We start from the raw sequence: 11,589 nt of genomic DNA, 5'->3' as shown, positions 1-11,589 counted from the left end.
GACTAAGCCTAACCCTAAACCATGAATGGATGGAGGGAAGCCCTCCTAGCATGGGAAAGAGAAATCTCTCTCTCTCAGCTGCCGGGCTCCTCAGTCCAGCGGCCACTGTCGGGTCCGAGCTCTGCAGTGACTTCATCAATATTTTAGCTCCTGCAGAGCCCTGTTTCTTAGCAACCGCATCCTCCGTGCGCTCCAGAAAGGCTCCCGAGTCGGGTGCCCCTCACAGCCCCGTCCTGTGGGTGCCGTGCTCTGCTGTCGGGGTTGGAGCCGCTCACGCCACCCTGAGCGGGAGCTTTGGTCCTCATGACCCCCAGGGGTGAGGCTGCATACGGGAGGCGTGTGCACACCAGGCGAGGGAGAGGGACAGCTTGGCATATCAAAGCTCTTCGCCCCTGGGCAGGAGCCGAGGGACCGGGAGGGGAATTTTGGAAGGAAGCCAGGGTATCTTCCTGGCCTGCCCTTGGTTCTAATATGGGTCAGGGCTTGCCCTTACCCCTTGCCTCCCCACAGGTATGGGGAAGAGGAGCTGTTCTCCCCGTTCCCCCGTCCTTCCCAGGCTCAGATGCTGTTTCCTTTGTGGCCTAGGTGCGGTGGAGGCTTGCCTCTTGCATCAGCTGAGACGCCGTGCCGCCGGCTTCCTGCGCAGTGACAAGATGGCAGCCCTGTTCACCAAGGTGGGGAAGACGTGCCCAGTGGCAGGGGAGATTTGCCACAAGGTACAGGAGCTGCAGCAACAAGCAGAGGGCAGGTGAGCCCTGGGCCAGCCCCTTCTTCCCTCCTTTCAGCTCTTCCCACTTGGCAATTGCTACTTCCTAGGACGGCCCATTGGAAAGTTGGCATCCTGGGCCTGTTCCTTGCAGGGCCTCTGGGTGAGGGATCAGCCTGAGGGTGGGGATTGGCTCTTTGTGGGTACAAGGCTCTGTACCCCTCCTTCAACTCCCAACCCCAGTCAGTTCTCTGTGCTCCCGTCTTGGGGCACCAAGCCCCACTCCCGATGCCAGCATTCTGGGGTTTACCCCTAGACCACTGTACTCCTGGAGCCCTCCCCGCCTTTGCAGGAAACCCTCAGGGGCCAGCCAGGAGGCGCTGCGGAGACAGGGCTCAGCCAGCGGGAAGGCTCCGGCCCTCAGCCCTCAGGCCTTGAAACACATATGGGTGCGCACGGCGCTCATCGACAGAGTTCTGGACAAGGTTGTGCAGTACCTGGCGGAAAACTGCAGGTGACTCTGCCCCATCCCCTAAGTGGCTGCCCTGTCCCCCAAGTGACTGCCCTGTCCCCAAGTGAATGCCCCGTCCCCTAAGTGGCTGCCCTGTCCCCCAAGTGGCTGCCCTGTCCCCCAAGTGGCTGCCCCATCCCCCAAGTGGCTGCCCCGTCCCCCAAGTGGCTACCCCATCCCCCAAGTGGCTGCCCTATCCCCCAAGTGGCTGCCCTATCCCCCAAGTGGCTGCCCTGTTCCCCAAGCAGCCTCTCCTTTGACTTGTCTTCCAACAGTCCCTCAGCCCCAGCCCTCGGGATACTTGCCTGCATGACAGCCTGTAGGCAGCCCTCCATCTCCCCATCCCCTCCACTGCCCTCAGGGCATTGGCTATGCCAGGCACCTCCCGAAGCCCAGTCCCTGCGGACTCACTGTTTCTTGGTGACTGATCTGAATCTGGTCTTTGTGGGGACGTCCCTACCTGGTGAGCCTGACTGCCCTGGAACGAGTCCTGGAGCCTTGGCAGTCACATTGTCTATCTGTCTCCTGGCAGCAAGTACTACGAGAAGGAGGCGTTGCTGGCAGACCCCGTGTTTGGCCCGATCCTGGCCTCTCTTCTAGGTAAGCCTGAGAGCACAGGGGCCTGTGCCAGGCCCACGGTGGGTACGGGGCAGGTGCTGAGGGAGCATCGTCTGAGCTGGCTGTCTCTGTCTCCACAGTGGGACCCTGTGCCTTGGAATACACTAAGCTCAAGACAGCTGATCACTACTGGACTGACCCCTCTGCTGATGAGCTGGTCCAGAGGCACCGCATCCGGGGTCCGCCTGCTCGCCAGGACTCCCCTGCAAAGCGCCCAGCCCTGGGGGTAGGTGCCCCTCCCCACCCCTCGGGTTCATCTGGGCCATGCCCGTGGGCCTGTAGGGACGGGAAACCGGCCTCTCTACAGGACAGGCCTTAGAGATGCCCCAAGATGGTGGCCACCTGAGAAGAGCCTTCTCCACACAAATTTATTTTATTAATTTTATTCTGTTAATAAAATTAATAAAGTTTTATTCTGTTAATAAAACTTAACAGAAATGCCAGGAGCCCATGCTGGCCCGGGCTGGAGAGCAGAGGGTGGCTGGGAGTAAACCAGGGGCAGGAAGGACCCTGGGGTCAGCTGGAGAGGGTCAGCATGGAAGCCTGAGGGTTCTCAAGCCCTGAGACCAGTTTCCCAAGACCGGAGGCTGAGGCCTGACCTTCCACACAGATCCGGAAGCGGCACTCCAGCGGCAGCGCGTCGGAGGACAGGCTGGCTGCCTGTGCCCGCGAGTGCGTGGAGTCCCTGCACCAGAACTCACGGACGCGGCTGCTCTATGGCAAGAACCACGTGCTGGTGCAGCCGGTAGGAAAGCTTCATCCTGCCACCCCTCCCCGCAGGTCCCAGAACCAGACGACTGAAAGCCTCTAGCCATGGCCGTTCCTTTCCTGAGGAGCTTGACGAGAGAGAGCGGGGGAGAACGGCCCCAGCTTCCCAGCTCCCTGTTTCACACGCCTCACGCCCAGCCTTGAGTGGGCAGGGGCAGCAATGGCAGCCAGCAGGCGAGGGGAGTCCACAGCGTGGGTATGGCTGGCCTGGAATGGACCTGGCATCCAGGAGGCTGGCAGGAGAGAGCCAGTGGCACCAGGCTGACCAGGGAAAGGACATGCCCAGAGCTGCTGCCTGGGTCCTGTTTTCTCGTGCTGCTGCCCAGCCCCTAGTCCAGGACCCCATGACTAGCCCAGCTTTGCTTCCCCTCCTCCCAGTGGGAGCTCATTTTGCACAGGCCATCCCTGAGAGCCTCTCAGCCCTTCATCGTCTCTGTCTTCCGGTGTCTCCCGCTGTAGAAGGAGGACATGGAGGCGGTCCCTGGCTACCTCTCCCTGCACCAGTCTGCAGAGAGCCTGACTCTGAAGTGGACCCCCAACCAGCTCATGAACGGGACTCTGGGGGACTCCGAGCTGGAAAAGAGGTGGGGGCTTTGGGACTCGCTCCCAGGAGCCAGGGCAGGGAGTGGGGTTGACCTCAGGCAGGGGGATGGAGAAACGCTACTTGCTCCAGGAGGCCAACCTCACTCTTTATCTGGATGCCAAGAATAGCAGGGAGCGGCTGCCCGGAGTGGTTCCCAAGCTCTCTAGGACAGAGCCAAGCCTGGCCACGGAGAGGTTTGTCTGAGCCAAGCTCTCAGCGGCTGAGACCGACAGCTGTCCGTGTGCTGAGCGGGCAGCACGGATCTCGGGTCATGGCTGGCTGTGTGCACTTCTTGGCTGTGGTCATCCTGTCTTCAGGGGAGTTTCATGGGGTGGTAGGACCAGGAGACGGAAGGAAGGAAGGATGGCAGGTCTTTGGACACGGTGACAGCAGTCTGGTTCCTTTCTAGCGTTTACTGGGACTATGCCCTGGTGGTGCCCTTCAGCCAGGTGGTGTGCATCCACTGCCACCAGCAAAGTAAGCCCGCCTTGTCCTCGCTCGGGTGGGAAGGGGGAGGCTGCCTTCTGCCAGCCGCGCTCTGTGCATGGGGCCTGTGAGACTCCTCGTCCTCCCCCCATCCCTGTTAATGGGGCTCCCAGTCCATGCTGTGGCCTAGCCATCTGCCTCCTACCCAGCTTGGGGGCGCTGGCCGGCAGGCTGTGAGAGCCGACGAGAGGGCCTCAGCCCCACTCTCCACATTCACCCCCAGAGAGCGGCGGCACGCTCGTGCTGGTGAGCCAGGATGGCATCCAGAGGCCGCCGCTGCATTTCCCGCAGGGAGGACACCTGCTGTCCTTTCTGTCCTGTCTGGAGAATGGGCTGCTGCCTCGGGGACAGCTGGAGCCTCCGCTGTGGACCCAGCAGGGGAAGGTGACTTGGGTGGGAGGCTTTGGGGGGAGGGGTTCTCTGCCCGCCTTCCCTCCTTCCCCACGTGGAGTTCTCAGGAGCAGCCTTGTGTGGAATCCTGGATGAGACTCTACCCTAGACAGCCCGACCGCCTACCCTCCTTCCACAGGGGAAGGTGTTTCCCAAGCTACGGAAACGCAGCAGCATACGCTCTGTGGATATGGAGGAGATGGGCGCGGGGCGGGCCACCGACTATGTGTTCCGGATCATCTACCCCGGCCACAGGCATGAGCACAGTGAGTGTCCCGAGCTTCACCCCTGGGGAGGAGAGGAAGATGCTCGGGGAGGCAGGGAGCGCAGCGTCACCCAGGAGGGCAGCAGGCAGGGCCCACCGACCAGGCCAGGTTAACACCGGAGGATCATCGCCTAGCCTCTCAGCTGGACCTTGTACCCACAGATACTGCCTTTGAAAAGGCGTGTCTCCCTATCCCCCAAGTGGCTGCCCTGTTCCCCAAGCAGCCTCTCCTTTGACCTGTCTTCCAACAGTCCCTCAGCCCCAGCCCTCGGGATACTTGCCTGCATGACAGCCTGTAGGCAGCCCTCCATCTCCCCATCCCCTCCACTGCCCTCAGGGCATTGGCTATGCCAGGCACCTCCCGAAGCCCAGTCCCTGCGGACTCACTGTTTCTTGGTGACTGATCTGAATCTGGTCTTTGTGGGGACGTCCCTACCTGGTGAGCCTGACTGCCCTGGAACGAGTCCTGGAGCCTTGGCAGTCACATTGTCTATCTGTCTCCTGGCAGCAAGTACTACGAGAAGGAGGCGTTGCTGGCAGACCCCGTGTTTGGCCCGATCCTGGCCTCTCTTCTAGGTAAGCCTGAGAGCACAGGGGCCTGTGCCAGGCCCACGGTGGGTACGGGGCAGGTGCTGAGGGAGCATCGTCTGAGCTGGCTGTCTCTGTCTCCACAGTGGGACCCTGTGCCTTGGAATACACTAAGCTCAAGACAGCTGATCACTACTGGACTGACCCCTCTGCTGATGAGCTGGTCCAGAGGCACCGCATCCGGGGTCCGCCTGCTCGCCAGGACTCCCCTGCAAAGCGCCCAGCCCTGGGGGTAGGTGCCCCTCCCCACCCCTCGGGTTCATCTGGGCCATGCCCGTGGGCCTGTAGGGACGGGAAACCGGCCTCTCTACAGGACAGGCCTTAGAGATGCCCCAAGATGGTGGCCACCTGAGAAGAGCCTTCTCCACACAAATTTATTTTATTAATTTTATTCTGTTAATAAAATTAATAAAGTTTTATTCTGTTAATAAAACTTAACAGAAATGCCAGGAGCCCATGCTGGCCCGGGCTGGAGAGCAGAGGGTGGCTGGGAGTAAACCAGGGGCAGGAAGGACCCTGGGGTCAGCTGGAGAGGGTCAGCATGGAAGCCTGAGGGTTCTCAAGCCCTGAGACCAGTTTCCCAAGACCGGAGGCTGAGGCCTGACCTTCCACACAGATCCGGAAGCGGCACTCCAGCGGCAGCGCGTCGGAGGACAGGCTGGCTGCCTGTGCCCGCGAGTGCGTGGAGTCCCTGCACCAGAACTCACGGACGCGGCTGCTCTATGGCAAGAACCACGTGCTGGTGCAGCCGGTAGGAAAGCTTCATCCTGCCACCCCTCCCCGCAGGTCCCAGAACCAGACGACTGAAAGCCTCTAGCCATGGCCGTTCCTTTCCTGAGGAGCTTGACGAGAGAGAGCGGGGGAGAACGGCCCCAGCTTCCCAGCTCCCTGTTTCACACGCCTCACGCCCAGCCTTGAGTGGGCAGGGGCAGCAATGGCAGCCAGCAGGCGAGGGGAGTCCACAGCGTGGGTATGGCTGGCCTGGAATGGACCTGGCATCCAGGAGGCTGGCAGGAGAGAGCCAGTGGCACCAGGCTGACCAGGGAAAGGACATGCCCAGAGCTGCTGCCTGGGTCCTGTTTTCTCGTGCTGCTGCCCAGCCCCTAGTCCAGGACCCCATGACTAGCCCAGCTTTGCTTCCCCTCCTCCCAGTGGGAGCTCATTTTGCACAGGCCATCCCTGAGAGCCTCTCAGCCCTTCATCGTCTCTGTCTTCCGGTGTCTCCCGCTGTAGAAGGAGGACATGGAGGCGGTCCCTGGCTACCTCTCCCTGCACCAGTCTGCAGAGAGCCTGACTCTGAAGTGGACCCCCAACCAGCTCATGAACGGGACTCTGGGGGACTCCGAGCTGGAAAAGAGGTGGGGGCTTTGGGACTCGCTCCCAGGAGCCAGGGCAGGGAGTGGGGTTGACCTCAGGCAGGGGGATGGAGAAACGCTACTTGCTCCAGGAGGCCAACCTCACTCTTTATCTGGATGCCAAGAATAGCAGGGAGCGGCTGCCCGGAGTGGTTCCCAAGCTCTCTAGGACAGAGCCAAGCCTGGCCACGGAGAGGTTTGTCTGAGCCAAGCTCTCAGCGGCTGAGACCGACAGCTGTCCGTGTGCTGAGCGGGCAGCACGGATCTCGGGTCATGGCTGGCTGTGTGCACTTCTTGGCTGTGGTCATCCTGTCTTCAGGGGAGTTTCATGGGGTGGTAGGACCAGGAGACGGAAGGAAGGAAGGATGGCAGGTCTTTGGACACGGTGACAGCAGTCTGGTTCCTTTCTAGCGTTTACTGGGACTATGCCCTGGTGGTGCCCTTCAGCCAGGTGGTGTGCATCCACTGCCACCAGCAAAGTAAGCCCGCCTTGTCCTCGCTCGGGTGGGAAGGGGGAGGCTGCCTTCTGCCAGCCGCGCTCTGTGCATGGGGCCTGTGAGACTCCTCGTCCTCCCCCCATCCCTGTTAATGGGGCTCCCAGTCCATGCTGTGGCCTAGCCATCTGCCTCCTACCCAGCTTGGGGGCGCTGGCCGGCAGGCTGTGAGAGCCGACGAGAGGGCCTCAGCCCCACTCTCCACATTCACCCCCAGAGAGCGGCGGCACGCTCGTGCTGGTGAGCCAGGATGGCATCCAGAGGCCGCCGCTGCATTTCCCGCAGGGAGGACACCTGCTGTCCTTTCTGTCCTGTCTGGAGAATGGGCTGCTGCCTCGGGGACAGCTGGAGCCTCCGCTGTGGACCCAGCAGGGGAAGGTGACTTGGGTGGGAGGCTTTGGGGGAAGGGCTGTGTGGGGGGTTCTCTGCCCGCCTTCCCTCCTTCCCCACGTGGAGTTCTCAGGAGCAGCCTTGTGTGGAATCCTGGATGAGACTCTACCCTAGACAGCCCGACCGCCTACCCTCCTTCCACAGGGGAAGGTGTTTCCCAAGCTACGGAAACGCAGCAGCATACGCTCTGTGGATATGGAGGAGATGGGCGCGGGGCGGGCCACCGACTATGTGTTCCGGATCATCTACCCCGGCCACAGGCATGAGCACAGTGAGTGTCCCGAGCTTCACCCCTGGGGAGGAGAGGAAGATGCTCGGGGAGGCAGGGAGCGCAGCGTCACCCAGGAGGGCAGCAGGCAGGGCCCACCGACCAGGCCAGGTTAACACCGGAGGCTCATCGCCTAGCCTCTCAGCTGGACCTTGTACCCACAGATACTGCCTTTGAAAAGGCGTGTCTCCTACCTAGCTCCCTCCCCACTTTTCCACCCCAGGACTCTCGGCTCGGCAGACCTAGGCGGCACTACACAAGACTCTTAGTTGTCCTTTTGGACCCTGTCCAGGGGTAAAATATGTGGAGAAACTAGAAGTAGAAGGTGGGGAACCCTCCATTGCTCTTCACCTGCTCCCCGACCCCCAGAAGACAGCCCGGGTATGGGACCAGCACTTCTTTTTTTTTTTTTTTTTTTTTTTTTTTCCGAAACAAGAGTCTCACTCTGTTGCCCAAGCTGGAGTGCAATGGCGCGATCTCAGCTCACTGCAATCTCTGCCTCCCAGGTTCAAGCAATCCTCATACCTCAGCCTTCCGAGTTGCTGGGATTATAGGTGCCTGCCACCACACCCGGCTAATTTTTGTATTTTTAGTAGAGACGGGTTTTCACCATATTGGCCAGGCTGGTCTCGAACTCCTGACCTTGTGATCCACCCGCCTCAGCCTCCCAAAGTGCTGGGATTACAGGCGTGAGCCACTGCGCCCAGCCTGGCACTTCTTTTTGGATGGTGAAAATTGTCCACTGACTCCCCTAGAGCCAGAGCCCTCCTCAAACCAACCACTGATGAGCGTTAGCTGAAGTAGCAGGTTGCATCAGAGACAAACTAGGGGCTGCCTGGGGACTTTAGGGACTGGCAGGTAGAAAGGTGGCTTGGCCCGTGTGCGTCCTGCCCCACCCTGGACACACACACCCCTGGGCCCAAGGGGGTCCGTCTGTCTTTGTGCATCTACCAACACCAAAGTTCCCTTTCTGGTTAGAGTGCTGCTGCTACCCCTAGGTTTCCGTGGGCCAGACCTGCTTTTCTTACAGATAAGGTTGCGGAGTTTGGCAGCCCAGAGCGTTTATTGCCAACAAGAACACCCGCTCCCTACATTTCCTAACTTGTGCCCAAAGGTTGTCAACAAGTTGTCTCTGTAGTAGGGACCAGACTGCCCAGACTGCACGCTCAGCCGCAGCACAGACAGCTCCTCCAGGCTCAGAGGGCACACAGCACGGGATGTCCCCGCTCCCAGATGTCCCTGACAAGGAGACACATCTTTGGCCGGAATGTGTCTCCACGCTCGGTGCTTGATCTCAGGCTGTTGCTTGGTTTAGCTTCTCCAGTCTCTGCCTCCCCTCTTCGATCTTTGCCATTTCCCAGTCCTGGTCACTTCACTCCAAGGACCATCTCCCCAAGGGCAAGCCAGGGCACCAAGAGGCTGAAACTCCACCAGGCGACGCCAGCTCCTTGAGGACAGCTCTGGGGACACCCTTTCCTTTTGCCGGGAGGGAAGAAAGTGGAATTTATAGTCTGAAAAGGGGGATTTGGAGTAATCTTCAGATTTGATCCAGCCTGAGAGGAGCTAGAGAATGATCAGGACCCATCTGCCAGCCGCCATGCCCAGCCTGTGCGAGGGCCGATGGCCTCCTGGGCTGCCAGCCCGTTCCAAACAGTCCCGGTCATCTCACATCCCCCCACCTCCATTCTCTCTCTTCTGTTCTTCCTAGAGAGGCTGCCTCCGAAGAGTGAGGCTCTGCAGCTGCCCCAGCCCCTCACCTCCTTCCACACTGTCCCAGGAAAATCATCCAAAGAGCTTTCTGGTCCCCTCCCTTCCCCTCTTTTGTGCCCTGCAGAATCACGATGACCCCAGCCTCCATTCCACTCCCCTTAAGGAGGGAGTCCGCCCTGCCCAGGGATGAGGGTCCTCATGCCTCTGCCTCTTGCTGTTCTCTTTGAGCAGTCACTATTAACTACCACCACCTAGCGGCCAGCCGCGCGGCCTCGGTGGACGATGATGAGGAAGAGGAGGATAAACTGCACGCAATGCTCTCAATGATCTGCTCGCGGAACCTCACAGCTCCCAATCCGATGAAAGGTTTTTATCCCTCCCTCTCCCTGACCCACCTCATCCCCACCCTCCCTCCCGGGCCCACCTGCCACCCACCACAGGGGCGCGAACGGCAGTGTTGGCATTAGGGGACTTGCACCTAGGGCAGTTCCCTTCCATCAGGGGGCAGATCAGGGAGGGCAGAAGGAGGCCAGACAGGTGCTGGCAAGTAAAGGGGCTGGCCCACGGCAGGCGGCTCCAGGCTGCGAGGAGGGCACTTTGTGCCTGAGAAGGAAGAGGATTTGCTAATAAGAAGGTCTGATTATCTGATTGCCTCCTGGGCACCCTGAATGGCTCTCTGAGCCCATTCCTGCTCCGGGGGTCAGGCTGGCAAATTCCCAGTCTTTCTGCTGATTGGGAAGACCAGCCTCTGGGCCTGGTGCTTCTGACTCCTGACTTAACAGAAATAGGACGGAGGTACCGGGTCCTTCCTGGGGCAGGGGCAGCAGCTTTGGGTCAAGCAAGGGGTTGAGGGCTGCCATGGGAAGGGCCCCAGGGCTCAGTTTTCCCCGGAGGCCTGAGGGCCCCAGCAGGCAGGGCCTGGTGCTTTGGCATGAAATCTAGAAATAGCTGCAGCATGGTGTCCAGGAAGGGGCCAGGCTCAGGGCCTGGCAACATGAGCTCCCGCCCCAGATATGCCCCTGGTTCGCTGTACGGTTTTGAGCAGGTTCCTCACTATCCCAGAGCTCCGTCTCTTCGCCTGTGCCAGGGATATAAGACAGCTGTGTTCCTGCCCTCATGAACCTCAGGGTCCATGAATGGAGAGGTCCCCTTTGTTGGAGGTGATAGCGTGGTACCCTCAGCCTCTCAGGGTTCCTCTGCCTACCACCCATCTTTCCTAGCACAGAGCTGGCTTGGTAGAGAGGGAGCCCTACTCTTTCCAGCAAGCAATCAGCCAGGCGACCTATGAGGACTGGGCTGGGTGCTCCAGGAAGGGGTGGGTAGGAAGAGGCTGAGGCCAGTTCTCCCAGAGACGAGGGGAGCTTCGCCATCCCCACCCATTCCCAGCTACACAACCAGTTGCTTCTCCCTTTCCCCGCCCCTGCAGAGGATGCCCTCAATATGTCACACTCCCCTTAGGCTTCCACAAAGTTCTGCCGGGAAGCCCAGTTCCTTAGCCGGCCACTAAGCCAGTAATAGTCCCCGGGCAAGCAGAGCGGCCTGGTCTGTGTTAGAACACACCCAGCACACCCTCCGCACACGCTGCCAGCTGCCCTCCTACTGCCAGGCGCCTGCCCTCATGCCCACCCTCCTTCCCAGCCCTTCCAATATGAGCCTGTAGGCCAGGCCTAGGTGGGAACATCCCGCTTCTGATGTTTATTGCCTGCACACACCCCTGCCATCTGGTTCCTTGCAAACCTGGACTTGGGGCTGTTGCCTGTTTACAGTGGACTGACTGAGCAGTGTGGGAAGGTTGAGCTCTGAGGGCACCCACAGAGCTACTTCTTCCCCCACGAACTGGTAGTCAGGCTAGAGACTGGAGGGTCCTAGCAGAGCCCTTGACAGACTCGGTGATCGAAAGCCTATCCCTGACTAGTCTCAGGGCTGAGGCCTCCGGGATCAGAGAAACTTCCAGGCCCACTTCCAGGGGTCCAGAGGCCTCAGGGCTCATCTGTGTATCCTCTCAAGAACTAAGGGGTTAGGCCAACCCAGTGTGGAACTTCTGGGCCCCTAATACTTGGGAAAGGAGAGGAGGCGTAAGAGCAGAATCAGCAGGCGGTTGGGGAGAGGGCTGGGGAATGGGGGCCCCCCACCTGCACTCCAGTCCATAATGACAACACTGTTGAGTCCGTTCTGCCAGCTGTTGCTTTTCAGGCCTGCAACATGCTTGACTTGTGCATGTGAATCAGTGGCGGGGTGTCCAGATTTCCTCTCCCTCCCTCTTCCTCTCCCCTTCCTTTTCCTGCTGCCTCCCCACAGAGCAGAAATGCTATTCACTCTAATTCCTGTCTCTTATACACATCTAGATGTGTATAAGAGACAGTGAGCACAGTGAGTGTCCCGAGCTTCACCCCTGGGGAGGAGAGGAAGATGCTCGGGGAGGCAGGGAGCGCAGCGTCACCCAGGAGGGCAGCAGGC

The 11,589-nt window shown here is 60.0% G+C and overlaps 1 protein-coding gene across 1 annotated transcript in view; it reads left to right on the top strand.

The window, feature by feature from the left end:
• The window catches only part of SGSM2 (small G protein signaling modulator 2), a 52,119-nt gene that overhangs the window by 27,420 nt on the left and 13,110 nt on the right, over positions 1 to 11,589 (top strand). Inside the window, exons 3-12 of the mRNA XM_011987263.1 lie at positions 586 to 748; positions 1,059 to 1,220; positions 1,750 to 1,817; positions 1,916 to 2,061; positions 2,446 to 2,580; positions 3,063 to 3,187; positions 3,596 to 3,663; positions 3,896 to 4,056; positions 4,202 to 4,328; positions 9,364 to 9,498. Of these exons, the coding sequence (XP_011842653.1) occupies positions 586 to 748; positions 1,059 to 1,220; positions 1,750 to 1,817; positions 1,916 to 2,061; positions 2,446 to 2,580; positions 3,063 to 3,187; positions 3,596 to 3,663; positions 3,896 to 4,056; positions 4,202 to 4,328; positions 9,364 to 9,498 (1,290 nt within the window). The remainder of the gene's footprint in view (positions 1 to 585; positions 749 to 1,058; positions 1,221 to 1,749; positions 1,818 to 1,915; positions 2,062 to 2,445; positions 2,581 to 3,062; positions 3,188 to 3,595; positions 3,664 to 3,895; positions 4,057 to 4,201; positions 4,329 to 9,363; positions 9,499 to 11,589) is intronic.

Source organism: Mandrillus leucophaeus, unplaced genomic scaffold, assembly GCF_000951045.1.
Source record: "Mandrillus leucophaeus isolate KB7577 unplaced genomic scaffold, Mleu.le_1.0 Scaffold306, whole genome shotgun sequence".
Lineage (NCBI taxonomy): Eukaryota > Metazoa > Chordata > Mammalia > Primates > Cercopithecidae > Mandrillus > Mandrillus leucophaeus.
This window is presented reverse-complemented; position numbering and strand designations above follow the sequence as displayed.